Source organism: Curcuma longa, chromosome 2 (genome assembly GCF_044706935.1).
Source record: "Curcuma longa cultivar G26 ecotype Majalengka, Jawa Barat chromosome 2, ITB_CL_G26_1.1, whole genome shotgun sequence".
NCBI lineage: Eukaryota > Viridiplantae > Streptophyta > Magnoliopsida > Zingiberales > Zingiberaceae > Curcuma > Curcuma longa.
The window spans coordinates 9,237,345-9,253,096 of record NC_133862.1 but is presented as its reverse complement, the minus strand read 5'-3'; the positions used below and the strand labels follow the sequence as shown (position 1 = coordinate 9,253,096).

At 35.8% G+C, this 15,752-nt stretch overlaps 1 protein-coding gene and 1 pseudogene across 1 annotated transcript; one reads left to right on the top strand and one right to left on the bottom strand.

Moving 5' to 3' along the window:
* Positions 1-5,420: 5,420 nt before the first annotated feature.
* Positions 5,421-6,145, top strand: LOC141821556 (uncharacterized; annotated as a pseudogene).
* A 4,092-nt stretch (positions 6,146-10,237) lies between these two features.
* On the bottom strand, positions 10,238-11,479 carry LOC141821554 (uncharacterized). Its single transcript, XM_074708945.1, has one exon. The coding sequence runs from the start codon at positions 11,477-11,479 to the stop codon at positions 10,238-10,240; it is 1,242 nt and encodes a 413-aa protein (XP_074565046.1).
* Between the last annotated feature and the right edge of the window lie 4,273 nt (positions 11,480-15,752).

Below are 15,752 nucleotides of genomic sequence, written 5' to 3'. Positions count from 1 at the left end.
ATTTAATATATATATTAAGATAAAATATTTCTCAAATAAAAAATAAAATTATTTATAACGTACCAAATATCAATTTATAATAAATAAATATATAATATATCTCAAGTTGATAATTTTCTTTTTCTGTCATATAACAATAAGAAGAAACATCTTCAATGGCACATGTTCCGGCCAATACGATATGGATGGTTCCAACGCTAGTTCAAGGACTGCCGACATGTACGCTTCTGTGATGAGATTGCGGAAGAAGAAGAAGAGGCCTGCAAAAGTACTAAAAAAAGGGTTAGAATGGCACCAGGGGTGAATCTTGGCAAACCACTCCGACACTGAAGTTAGGATTCGATGCAAAAGAGTTTTATAGCATGGGGAAGTTCGGGTTTGTGTGTATGTACCTGTATCCATGGGCATAAGTTACCTTTTTATAGTAGTTGACCTCCGAAATATTATCAACCGTTTGAGAAATATTCTGACATACCTTTTCCTTTAGAAAGATTCCATCAGTTTCCATGTATTTGAGAATGTGTTCCTATTTTTTCGGAGAATTGGTTCCGTGTTTCTTGGTTTAAATGTGATGACTCTGTTTCCAGGCGAGAATCACGCGCCCAGTGTCAAGATCAAGTCATGAGATCAACACTTGATGCAGGAGGCATGCTAAGATCAAGTCATGAGGTCGGTGCTTGATGCAAGAGGTGTACTAAGACCAAAGTATGAGGTTGGCATATGCTTAATTAAGGAAGCATACCGAGACCGAAGTATAAGGTCGGCACATGCTTAAGAAAGCATAGCGAGACCGAAGTATGAGATCGTCGCATGCTTAAGGAAGCATACCGAGACCGAAGTATGAGGTTGGCACATGCTTAAGGAACCATACCGAAATTGAAGTATGAGATCGGCGCATGCTTAAGAAAGCATACCAAGACCGAAGTATGAGGTCGGCACATGCTTAAGGAAGCATACCGAGACCGAAGTATGAGATCGACACCTGATTAAGGAAACATACCAAGACCGAAGTATAAGCTCAGCACATACTTAATTAAGAAAATATACCAAGACTGAAGTAGGAGGTCGGCGCATACTTAAGGAAGCATATCGAGACCGAAGTAGGAGGTCGGCGCATGCTTAAGGAAGCATACCGAGACTGAAGAAGATCAGGGATTTATTCGGGCTCTTGAAATGACACTCGACAATTAACTGATACTTATATTTGTTGGATTGCAAAGGTGCAAACATAGTCTCATATCTAAAGCACATGGAAAAGATCATGGGGTTAAAAGGATGGAAAATATCTCCATTGGTATGAGGTCTTTTGGGGAGAGTCCAAGAACAAAGCCATGAGAGTTAGGTCCAAAGTGGACAATATCATGCCATTGTGGAGATATTTTGATTCCATCGGTACTAACAAGTGGTATCAGAGCGAGACCGCTCTTCACCTGACTAACCGCCAGATGAGCCATAATCCAGATCTAACAATGTGGTTTGAACCTTAAAACAAAGGAAGTGGGTGCTCCCGTGTCTGAATCAAGAGGACCAGACACCAGGTGAGAAGTCCTAGTAGGTCGGGTGGACCGAGGGGCAAAAAGTCATAGTTGCGACTAGGTGGGAAGTCCTAGTAGGTCAGGTGGACCAAGGGGCAAAAAGTCCTAATTGCGACTAGGTGGGAAGTCCTAGTAGGTCGGGTAGACCAAGGGGCAAAAAGTCCTAGTTACGGCTAGGTGGGAAGTCCTAGTAGGTCGGGTGGATCGAGGGGCAAAAAGTCCTGGTGGGTCGAGGATTCAGACATCAAAAAACGATGTTGAGGGGGGCCTGTGGTCCTTTGTTTGAGGGGGGATTGTTGGGTTGCAAGGGTGCAAATTAAACATAGTCCCACATCTAAAGCACATGAAAAAGATCATGGGGTTAAAAGGATGGAAAGTATCTCCATCGGTATGAGACATTTTGGGGAGAGTCCAAAAACAAAGCCATGAGGGCTTAGGCCCAAAGTGGACAATATCATGCCATTGTGGAGATATTTTGATTCCATCCGTACTAACAATATTTACTCTTTTTTTCTCATACTCTTTTTTACCCGACGTCTACGTAATCAATAAATAATCTCGCCAGATCAGCACATTTCAATTTTAACAAGTTACAAAAGAACATATAATATAATTTTATTATATCATATAAGGTTAGCACATCTTATATACAATATACATGATATTCTTGATTAAATGCATGATTGAACAACATTTAACAACTTATCTTATAATTTTTCTTTTCATAATTTTAACTTCTTTTTTGAATATAAATAATAAGTGATCTAAAATTCACTTTCAATCTTTCCTTTCTCCATTAAAACAACTAATACCATGAAGTAAATGATCAAACCATTTGTATCTTTTTATATGACTAATTGATTTCTTGATGTCTTGATTCCAGGTCTCTTACTTTATATTCTTTCATTTTCTTTAGTCTTTTGCAAGAAGGAATAAATATTCTGTAAACAACAACTAAAGATATTCATATTAATTCACAAGAAAAAAAGAATAGCTCCTCAAGTAGTATATGACACTCATTCTAAAAGAATTTCTCCCACCAAATTAAGTCATCATCTTTAATTTGTATTTGTAAGTGATAGCATATTCATTCACATTCATTGCAATTTTCTTTTCTTGATACTTCTCCTATAAAAGAAGTGAGAATCAATAATTTACAATAATAATTATTTAGAAATACAAATTAAGTCACGTTTACTTATCCAAAAAAAAATCATTTGAATATGTTATCTAAGGCCTCCTTGGATTTCTTGTACCCTTTATAAACCTTGAGATGAATTTTCCTCGCGTAAGGAGTCTTATCCATTCTAACCTTCACAAACAACTAGGCAATGTCTACCTTGGTCTCCAGCTTGAGGTATGCCTTAACATTTTATCAAATAACTACCGATCAAAAAATAGAACCATCCTAAAACACACAAAGTTTACAATTTTGATCTGAAATTAAAAACTTACTTCGCCACCAGGGACATACTAACATTTTTGCGACAGGAGTCGCCCTCTGGTGAAGAATCGAGGAAGTCAGTTTCATCCTCCAGAAGTGCTCAGCGTTCATTTTCTGCCCATCGTAACTAGCTTCTCCGACGCATTAGAGCCTGACAAACCAAGTTGCAGCTCGATGTCCTTGACGTAGCTCATCATGGCTTTCATGTCGTTCGCTTTCTTCCAATTCTCTATCAGAAACATCACTAATTCTTAGAGTCCTTTATGAATCGAGCCAAATCTCTAATCTTGATCTCAAATTATCACTAACTTATCGTGTCTCTTTGCACCGTTGGGCAAAAGCAAAGGAGGCGTGTCTTGTCTCAAATTATCATCGAGATGGAGATGAAAGATGAGAGCTGAGAGATTAAATTTTTTGTAGTGGAAAAATAAAGTGTTTTGGAGTTTATTTTATATTCAGAGGAATATTGAAAAGGAAGAGGAGTATTATGGGAAAGGAAATAATATGTGATTTGGTCAATTCAAAAAATGAGATATGCGGTTTGGGTAATATACAAAATCAAGTCCGTGGTTCAGTAAAATATCATACTTTTATCATTTTCTCATATTTTTATTTTATATATTTTTATAAAATTTTCATATTATTTCATTAAAAATCAATATATATTATGTATCATAGGGAGTGAATGACTTTACTATCTACTTGGTAGCAAATGCATCTCGCATAGTGATTGAATGATAGATAGAGTCATCAATTTGGGCTCGTCGGATTGGCCTACTCCACTAAACAATCTAAATGAGTTGGGTTAAAATTTTATTAATTTATTTTAATGTGGGTTCAGATCGATCGACCCACCTAGGCCGTAAGTCACGTGGATCGGCCCGTGACAAGTTTGGATTGGCCAGCAAGTTGAGAAAACTTAATTTTTTAAAAAAAATTTAAAATTAAAATAGAAAATTCAATGAACTAGTGGACTTGACTCATCTAAGTTGCAATTCAAAGTTCTTGATTCATTTAAATCGCAATTTAAGCTTAAAGATTTCAATATTTTCTATATTTTTTATTTTTTGACAGGTCGGGTTGGTCCGCCTAACTTGCAATCTACCTTAGATTGGGTTGAGAATTTTATAACCTGCCAAATTGATGGATTGTCCGGCCCCATTATAGGTTGACTCGTTTAACAATTCTAGTGAATGACAATTATCCACACAATTAAAAAAATACATATTCATAATTTATCAGTAAATTAAATACATCTCCCATCTACAGACGAATCTAGGAATTAAAGTTGGAGAGAAAGTAATTTTCAATAAAGTCATCCTCCGACCAATAAAATTTTTAGAATTATTATTTTTTAAATCAATGATCTTGACTTTTAAATTTGTACCTAAATACTTCAATATATCTAATTGATAAAATCTCATATTTAGAGGATCTCATTCTCTTCTGCAAAAAGGTGGATCCGTCACCTTAGCGGCCCCACACGGTCGGCCCCACGATCATCTGTGAGGAGGTAAATCGAGAAAGTGCAATTGATTACGACGCAGGAGGGTATTGCCTGACTTCGCCAGGATTCGAACCCTTGCCCTTAGAGGATCTCGTTCAATATAAGTAAATGGATGACTAATGATCATCATTGGAAGAGGAAAGCGAAAGAATTTGGATATTGAAATTAGAAGACTTTCACAAGATTGATGTTACATTATAGAGATAGGAAGAATTAAAGTGCTTTCACTAATTTGACAATTTTTTTCTTAAAAAAACAGGATATCAATGTCTTTCTTTTTTTTTACAGCAGATTGATGTTGTCTCTAAACAAGTACAAAAGCAACAATCAAATAATCAAATATATAAATAAGTATAGTCAATCAATTTGGCTCAATTACAAGGATAAAAGAAAAACAAAATAGAAGTTTTAACCTCTTTTTTGACGATCTTGACTAGCTCTGACGATAAAAAAAGGCAAAACTATTTGAAAGGAAAAAGGTTTGGGATTGCTATTGGCCAATTGAAAAATAATAAAAGAAAGGAAAGAAGGAGAGATATTCCTCTCGAGAAGAGGAAGGAGAAAAGAGAACTGTTGTTAGAGAATGAGAAGATAAATACATCTAAGTTACGGTTGGGATGAAAAAAATGAGCATGGGGCATAAAGGCTTACTCAGAGGTAGTGGGAGCGAGGCTACATACATGGAAAAGAATAAAAAGAAAACAAAGGAGAGAATAAGGTAGTGTTTGGTTTGATCTTTTTCCATTTTTATTTTTTTATTTTCTAGAAATTCTGTTTACTTTGTGTTTTCCAATCTTATTCTCTGAAAAATGAGAAGTCATTTTTTAAGAAAACAAAAAATAACAAAATTTCATTTTATGTGAAAAATAGAAACTGCGGCTAACAAATAGAAAACATGAAAAATGCGGCTACAATAACACTGCACACCCTAACCATGATCGCACAACTCCTTTTCTCCACCGCCTTCACCTTTGATCCCTCCCTCCGCCTCTCCTATCGCTCCAATGAACCTTTCGCCCCTTCGCCCTCGTCCTCAAGACCAGCCTTGGCGCCCTCAGCTCCCCCGATAAAGGAGCCCTCTTTTCCATGGCCGACGAGTTCGGCCTCCTTGCTTGCCCTGGAGGAGTTGACCCAGTCTTCTCTGTGTGCTTCAAACCTCAAATCAGGGACTTCACTGTCAAAAAGACCATCACTTCTACGACAGCCGCCGCCATCTCGGCCAAGCCAACCACGAACGGCGACAGATTTGAGGCACCGATTGTGGAGAATCACTTTGAGAAGAAATCGAATGATTTTTTTCTCTAGAGATGACGTCGCAGAGGGGATTCATGGACTCATGTTCAGGTATGAAGTCACCATGTGAGCACCGTTCTCCCGATACAGACGCATATCTCCCTCAAGTTCAAGTGGGGGTTGACAATATCGCCGGAGCTCCACGTCGTGATCGGCGGAAGAACGGACAGCGACATTTAGCTCAACAAATTACCACTCCTAGTGATGAGCAAGATCTCGATTGAGCACGGGAGTGCAAGTGGTCGTACCAACGAAGAACAAGACATCGAATTGCCAGAGAGAAGTTCGTCAGTCAGGAGGGAGTTGGAGTCCATGCAAGCGGAGAACGTGACGCTGAGGAAGGCAGTGGAGGAGCTACGGAACTAGGCCCGAGGTTGGATGGCAGTGGCACCGGCTGCTGGAAGAGGAGAAGACAGTGGGAAGAATAGAACCAAGAATCCAAGTACATTGGTTGAAACCGCGAGAGAGAAGTTGAAGAAGGCGTCGGCCATGGGATCCGCCATCGCCGGGAGAGGCCCTTCGCCGTAGGTTGTAATGGCTTTACAGTGACATAGTTTTACCTCTTTGTTCCCCGTATACATAGTAAATAATTGATGGGATTAATAAAAAATAAAATGAAGAAAAGGTTTTGTTATAATATAATTTTCTCACATGTGTAACTTAAATTTATTTTTTATTGAGGCATAAGGAAATCCCTAGAGATGAAAGAAAAAAAATAACCTGAGCATCGGAATCGAACATGAACACCTCCTCCCTCCTCTCCTCCACGGAGAGAGAGAGAAAGAGAGGATAGGGAGAAGAAGGCGACGATGAGAAGGAAGAAAACAATTTGATCCCAATTTAAGCGGCCGAAACTGAATAACATATTCTTACTAAAACATTGTGTATTTTTAGAATTATTTTGGAGCTATCGATAGGACTCACGTATTAGCATGAACACCGACATCAATTCAGACATTTTTTTTGTGGTAGAAAGATTATTGTTACATAAAATGTGATGCTTGCATGCGACTTCGATATGCTTTTTACATTTGTATATACGAGCTGGAAGGGGACAGCAAATGATTCTAGGGTATTTATAGACGCATTGACAAGGCATGAAAATAATTTTCCTAAATCTTGCGGTGGTAAGTAATAAAAAAAACTCTCTATGTATATTCATTTGAGTTTGTGTTTTACATTATTAATATGGAAATACTATCACAGATCAATTTTATTTAGTTGATTCTGGTTACCCAAATATGCCAAGGTTTCTCGTTCCATATTGAAGTTGACGATATCACTTGAGAGATAATCGATGCCGAGGTAGACCAAGGGGGAAGGAAGAGTTATTCAATTATTCGCATAGCACATGTCGTAATATTATAGAGCGATACATTGTGGTACTCAAACCAAGGTTTCAAATTTTAAAAGATATGTCAAACTATCCAATTACTAGGCAAAGATTAATTTCAGTTGAATGTTGTGTGGTGCATAATTTTATACGTCGACATCATGCAATGAATAATTTGTTTATGAAATACTCTTCTAATGATATGCTTATATATATCTGGAGTTGAAGATGATTTTGGTGATCAAAGTCGATTCCAATTGATCCAAGCCAAATAGCTCAAATGGGATACGTACATGATGAAATTGCAAGTCATATGTGGAATAATTTTGTAGAGCATCATCTATAATTAGTTAATGTCTAGTTTCAACTTTTTGTGGCTCTTGATTCTATTATGAATGGTTGTTATGATTGGTTGTTTTTGTTTCTGAGTTTTATTTTGAAGTTAAATTTTGTTATATGCCTTAGGTTTTGCCAAATATACTACGTTTGATTGGATTTGTACAGACAACATGTCTTGCGTGTCAAAGTTTTGAAATGAATTTCAGTTTACTTATTATATTATAGATTTTTACAGACATGTGTCTTGCGTGCCAATTATGCTTTTATTTTGGAGATGTTTCTAAAAAATATAAAATAGTATATCATACCAAACATATTTTCTATTTTCTAAAAACTAAATCAGAAAATATTAAAACAGAAATATAAAATGAAAATTAAAAAATAGAAAATGGAAAACGAAAAATAGGGAAAAAATTGCAAACCAAATGGCCCTAAGTTTTCTAAAAAATTTTTTAAATTAATTTTAAATCGATTGAACCGATTTAACTTAATTAAATTTGATTTGGTTATAACTTAATCAAAATCAACTCAATTTGGATCAATATACTTTTTATCTTTACACCTATTCGATGGATTTTGTTTGACTCCAAGCAAATTTTAATTTGGTACATTCATTTCATGTTCAATTTTTATTTATTTATTTTGTTAAACAAATAATACTTAATAAAACTTATATAGATAGTAAAAAAACTAAGTTATGTCTCACCACAACTCTTAAATGCATCCGTCTCTGCTCACATAGAAAGAAAAGATATCTTTTAGGTACCTTCGAAGCACAAAACTTAAATGCATCCGTCTCTGTTCATCGATGAACTTTAGGTACCTTCGAAGCACAAAACTTAGGCTCTGCAACATAGATTAGGGTTTTGAGTTTTGTATATCAATTGCTCTCTTATTTTGTTATAGCTAATTCTACATTAATTTCTTAACTTTTATATATTCGCTTTATTAATGGACTTTATCATCAATAAATGACATATGAGTTGATAAACAATGTTAATTTCATATCTTCTATTTTTATTTTATTATTTTTTAATATTAGATGGACAACTTTTTCTCCTTATTTATAAATTCAAAGTACCATGTGCATTCAAAAATAGACTTTTAAAATATTCGTGTGTATTGGAATTCAAATTTTGATCTTTATAATTGTTCCTTTAAGCATTTCAGCACCGCACTTCACTCTAAAAATAAATTATAAAAAGAATAATCTAAAATCTTAAAAAAACAATTATCAAAACTTAACACAACCGACGCCCAAAGGGACGGAATTTTGCAATTTTGTATCTGTGGACAAATTTGAACACTCTCAACAATTTTCAAATAAATAAAAATAAAAATCACATCGAAGGTCATCCATCAAACGAATACAAAATACTACAATTTTCCATATATATATATATAGAGAGAGAGAGAGACTCATCATCTACTATATTTGACTAAATGATTTTGTAGCTTACCTCTCCAACCTTGTTCCATTGACTCCAAAGAGCAAGTGATCATATAATACGAAAGAGATAACTAAATTATTAATAAATTAGCATGAGCAGTTGATCACTCTACTAATTAACAAAAAACTCAATAATTACCTTAATTATTAGCAAATTAGCAGAACATTTAATCAAACTTTGAATTTTTAACTGACTAATTTCAATTGTACCTCTTAGATAAATAGCAATATATGTGGCACTTGTGAGATGATCGAGCAATGCCGGTCGCTCTTTTGCATCTTCTTGCCATGTCGTGGGCCTCACCTGAAGACCCTTTGGAAGCTATCCTAATTGGATGCAGTTGTGGATCGTTAACTGACGAAGTGATCCGATATGTCGTAGCCATTTAGGTAAGGTCGTTAATTAGGTTGGGGATAGCGCATATGAGTAGATATTCTAGTTTCAGTAAAAAGGTAAAATTCATCATCCCAACGGTTTCACACGGTCAATCTCACGACTATATGTGAAAGAGTAGATATTCTAGCACACTGATTGATGGTGATGTTGTCCAAAAGGATTCCAATTCATCACAACAATAAATGCTTAATTATGTCTCAATGGATTTGTATATGATTCTATCAAAAAAAAAAAATGATGTGAACCACTCATCATCAATTGTCGGAGCATGTGTAAGTATTGCAGTTGCCCTTGTAATCACATTCTTGTCACAAATCTCAGTGTTGAACTGACGCAGTGAATTCAAGATTTATATCAAGTATTTGAGCATCCTTAGCAAGTTCTTCACGGCAGGGCTCAACATCTTGGATCAGTAGGCCTTTATTGTCGACAACTCTTTGAACTTCTCCATCTTTCCTTCAATACCTACTAATTCTTTGAGTTTCTTATCGAGTTGGAGGAGATCAGCCACCATCTGGCCTATAGGAAGCGATCCACAGAAGTCACCAAAGCGGCTTCTATACACGACCAGAAAATATCATTTTACAACGATTGATTCCGTCGCTATAAATACATTTACCAACCATTTTAGTCCGTCATTAGCTAAATATGGTTAACGATTGATTTTTTTCAATTCGATCATTAATTTAGTTATAGAAATAATATCGATCATTAAATTTATGATCGAAATTATATTCAATCGTTAAAATTAACGACTAAATTTAAATTAGTCATTAATTTCATTGCTAAATTAACATATTAATATTAATGTTTGATATTTAGCAACAACAACAACAACCAAGCCTTATCCCACTAAGTGGGGTCGGCTATATGGATCCTTTTACGCCATTGAGCTCTATCTCCTATTATATCATCATTTATATTTAAATAAATTTTATCTTATTTTATTGTTGTGCTCCATCCGGATATTGTTCCATATGCTGGAAAGTCATGAATAGTCCACATCACAGCAGCATGTAATTGAAATACTTGTTCAGTCGATGCATCATATGCTTCCACCCCATCATCCCATAGCTCTTTCAGGTCATTGATCAAAGGTCGCAAGTATACATCTATCTCTTTTCCAGGTGATTTAGGTCCAGGAATTAAAAGAGACATGATAAAGTATGATGGCTTCATCATTTTCCATGGTGGTAAATTATAATTCACAAGTATAACCGGCCACATACTATAAGCATTTGACATGTTTCCAAATGGATTAAAACCATCAGTAGCCAACCCTAACCGAATATTTCGTGGATCACTTGCAAATATTTCATGCGACATGTCAAATTCTTTCCATGATTCACTATCAGCTGGATGTCGTAATACACCATCTGTTTCAACCCGCTTTTCTTTATGCCATCTCATATCTTTTGCTGTATGTTCTGAAATAAACAACCGTTTCAATCTGGGCTTTATAGGAAAATATCGGAGAATTTTTTGAGCATTCTTTTTCTTATTCATCCCATCATACTTGTATCTAGACTCCTTGCATACTGGACAGATATCCTTATTCTCGTGCTCACCCCAAAATAATATACAATCATTCTTACATACATGTATCTTCTCATAAGTCAATCCCAACTCTTTTAACAATTTTTTTGCTTCATAATGAGAGTTTGGAATTGCATTTGGTTTGGGAAATGCCTCTTGCAATAACTGAAGTAGCATATCAAAAGATTTGTTGCTCCAGCCATTTAACACCTTCACATGCATTAACTTCACCAAAAAATTGAATATAGAAAAATTTGTGCAATTGTGGTACAACTCTTTTTTTGCTGCTTCAAACATTGAAGTATAACTTCCTCTCATATCATTTGGATTCATATTTGCAGGGATATCATCGAATTGAGGTGCGCTGATGTTGATATTTTGTGCATTTCTTAAATCAGTAAACATGTCTTCAAAATCATCGTCTTCAAAATCACAATCGTTTGCAGTTTCATTATCAATACTTATATTACCAGATGATGTAGCAGCTTCTCCATGAAAATTCCAGACTTTATATAATTTGTCAAATCCCCACCTATAAAGATGTCCTCGAACATAATCCAATTCATATTTAAACAAATTGCCACACCGCCGACATGGACAATGAATTTTTGATAAATTCAAACTTATCATATAATTCTCCGCCATCTTTAAGAACTCATTTAACCCTTTTATATATTCATGGCTAATCCGATTCTCAATCATTATCCAACTTTTATCCATATTTAAATAACCTGGTGAAATACATGAAAAATTTCATACCCTAAAATACACTACTAGAAAAATGTTAATAGACAACGCCCCAAAGACAACGGTTTTTAGCAAAAGCGTTGTGGTTTTTCAATTTACAACGTTTTTAGTCAAAACCGTTGTCTTTGAAAACCAAAAGACAACGTTTGTTCAGAAAGCGTTGTCTATTAGTGTTGATTTTGGGTCAACCACAACACTTTTAAAAAACCGTTGTCGAAAACGTTGTCTTTTAGCGGGTTTTTTTGCCAAAGACAACGCTTTTAAAAAGTATTGTCGTTGACCGTTGTCGTTGAGGGTTTAGAGGGTTTATATCCAAGTTTTTTATCGGACGAGTCCGCGATTTTCTTTTCCCATCCGCTATTAAAAATACCTTCCTTTAATTTTCTTTTCCCATCCGCCTTTAACCCTTCCCATCCGGCTTTACCGTACGAAGTTACGCCCTTTAGGTTTTCCCGACCGCGCGTTCTCCCGCTCTTCGCGACCGGCGTTCTCCCGCTCGCCTCCGCCCCTCGCCTGCCCGTGCTCGGCCGCCTGCGCTCGCTCTCTCGGTCGCGCTCGCTCTCTCGACGGCCCGCGCTCGCTCTCCCAGCCGTGCTCTGTCCGGCGCCCGCGCTCTGGCCCGCTCGCTCTCGCCGACCACGATCGCTCTCCTGGCCGCGCTCGCTCTCTCCGGCCGTGCTCTGTCCGCCCGCCTGTGCTCAGTCGTCCGGCCCGTCGTCCCTCACTCCAGCGCCTAAACCCTATTTCCTCCCCTGCAGCGGCAAGCAGAGGTAAGCAGGATTTCAATCAACAAGCATTTATCCCTAATCCCTAAACAAGCATTTGTCCCTCACTCCAACGCAATAAATAGTGCAGTATTGTCATTTGTGTGCAGGTTGCAGTCTTCATTGGCAATTTTTAGACAAGCACACACCAAGCCATGAATATGTGCAGCCAAAGGATGATCAGATCTCTACTCGACAGGTACTTAATCTTCAAAATATGGGGGGTGGAGAAGTTGTTAATCTTCAAAATGCTTTTGAGAGAGATCAATAATCAGAATGATAGACTTTTTTAGTGCATAGCTGAATGATATTTAACAAAAAAAAAAAGAGGAAAACTTGGTGGCACAACTGCATGAGCAATTAACAACAAAGGTTTCTTAATTTTCTGGCATACTGGTGGATTTAGATTATCCTGTTATGCCATCTTTAAATATTCTATGCCTCATTCCAGGCTTTCCACTAGTTATGCACTGGTGCTATGCTTGGTTCACGGAATGGAATTGATGCGGGATTGAATTGATAAGGAATGTAGTATGAATATATATTTCCTAGTTTGATTCATGTAGTATAATAGATGGATCATTTTCATTTCTATGTTTGGTTGATAGCAATTTTATAAGTAATAGACGAGTAATAAGTCTCCACATTGATAAAATATCCCTAAATAGACAATAGTTCGCCTGATGCATCCACGCGCTTGGCCAACCTGTTCAGTCTATCCAATTCGGCTTAGTTTGCTATGCTTACCTTACCTGCCTGATCTGTCTAGCCCGCCTATCCCACTTGGGTCTGTTTTGCACATTCAAAATAGGGATTTCTTGGAAAATTGAATAGAGTAGAAATAGAAATTATTTGAAGAATTGAATACTGTAGGAATGGGCATTCCTTAATGAGAGTAAAGAATAGTTAAAGAAGGATAATAAGAGAATAACAAGTTTATGGAAATTTTTGTATCCTGAGTTCATTTTTAACCCTTTCTAATGAGAGTTTATATTTATTCCATGAGAATTTATAGGGAATGGATTAACTATTCCATTGAATCAAATGTGCAGTATCTATACCTTTTTTTATTAATATTCCTTGATCCCTTTGTAACTAGTGTTCTTTGTTGTTTATTTTGTGTTAGTTTGCCAATGCTTTTCTGCTTCTGCACGTATTGTAATTATTTGTTTATTCCTTGTCTTACAGCTCCCTCTTTAGAGCATATTTGGATGAAAATAATAAACTTAAGGATGAAATTGCAAAAAATATTGACAAAGGCACGGTGTGTTTTCTTATCCTTTTGTTGCTTTTCTATGATTCTATTCTTTGAGTCACATTTTGTTTTCTTGATAAGATTTTCAATGTTTAAACTAATATTACAAGAAGCAAAACATGAGCTCCTTTCTTTTCTGTTATGAGAAAATTTAAAATTCCCTGCAGGTTAATCTTTGAGTTCCTTTAACTTGAGATTGATTTGTTCATTATTTTTCTACAAGTAACGCATCAATTATTAGTTGGTGGAATAATTAGTCCATTCCTGTAACTGAGAGTAATAGGTAGCCCCGTGGCTTGTTTACTTGAATGATGGATTTAAAGGAATAAATTTTATTATGAATTATTTTCTTTACATACCCCCTCTCCTCTTCCATCTTACTCATCCGCCTAAGTACACAACTGATTAAGGGCATTTTTCACCCATTGTAGCTTAATTAATCATTTAATTTAGATTTACCAATAATTTAGTGCATAGCTGAGACATTTAATTTAGAGAGACCAATAATTTAGATTTATGAAAACCGGTCTCCAGTGGGTAGCCTCCCATGTGCTATCGGATATTACTCCTATTTTCAACCTGGTATTGAGTGTATTACTCCTATTTTGCTATCGGATATGGTGATTAAATGAAGCATGGGATTCTACTCCTAGATGATGACTATGGTATTCATTTCTCAATCTGAATCCAACCAGATTGAATTTGTTTGAGTATTGTATAAAAAGCAAACAAAACTGAGTTCCGACAAACAAAACTAAACCCTTAGTCCTACTGCTATTTTTCATTTGGTTTGGTTTTGAATTTGATGTGGGCTAATTCAGTTCTTTGGTTTGAACTGAATAATGGACTCTTCTAATGATGATAAATTCATTCCTTTTTTGTTTATATCTTGTCTTATGGTATGTGTCGCTATGTAGATGGAATTATGATTCTAAAGATTAGGAGTCTTCAATTACTAGACTTTAAACTTTTGAACAAACCATGTTTCTAAGTTGGTCGCTATTCTTCTTAGTCTTACACAACATTCTTACTATTATCCTTGAAATTTGAATCACAACTAAGATTTAATTATTTGATCCCAGGCTCATATTTGTTATAACATTATTTGAAATTATTATACCACTCTTATTTGCATGTCTGTTGAAAGGTTCTGGCTTATGCACAACAATTAAGGGAACGGTCTAACTATGAGCATGCAGCTCTCATAGAAAGGATGCAAGAATTCAAGAGACGGATTGACCAAGAAAGTGAGTGGTCTCCAAATGGGTTAAAGGATTCGTCTAATGTTGATGGTATGCAGGACATTGCTAGAAGTTCTCACAAAATGATAGAGGCAATGATGCAATCAGCTGCTGAGGGAAAGGTATATTGTTGGAAAAGTTCATTTTATGGCTCTAATTTATTAGCTACTTTTGTCCATATCATAAATAAGCTTAACTACAGTTATTAAACCAAACTGTTATACTTTCAACTCTTTGCTTCTTAGTTTGCTTTCTTATTAAGCTTCTGCATATTATGTTTTTGTAGGTTCAAACAATTTGCCAAGGATATCTATCAATGGTGAGAAAACTAAAAGACTAGCTTTTTGTTGCCAGAGCTTACTATCCAAGTCTAGCAAAACTCCATGGGCAGCAGAACTTGTCCCATGAGCTGAAGCAGAACATGCAGGAACATGAACACATGCAAAACTCCATGGACCTGTTGCTGTTAATTATGGAGCTTCTATGTTGGAAGTTGTAACTTGAATTTGTGTTATGAACTTGTATAAGTTGTATGTTATCGACCTGCTGTATGTTATGAATTTGTGTTATGAACCTGCTGTAAGAATGATTTTTGTGTAAATATAAGTTGTATGTTTTGTATGTGATTTAGTAAATTTTGTAGCCAATGATTTTGTATTTACAAAATATATTATTTCTTATTTACTGCTAAAAAAATCAAAAGATAACGCTTTTAAAAACGTTGTAAAACCCAAGCAATTTGTAACAAAATTACAACGCTTTTTAACCGTTGTAAAATGTGTTGTCATACCTATTAAAAACAACGTTTTTAAAGCGTCGCAAAAAGCGTTGTAATATTTACAACGCTTTTTTTGCGTTGCGAAGGTGTTGTCGATGTTAACAAAGACAACGCTTAAAAAGCGTTGTCGTTG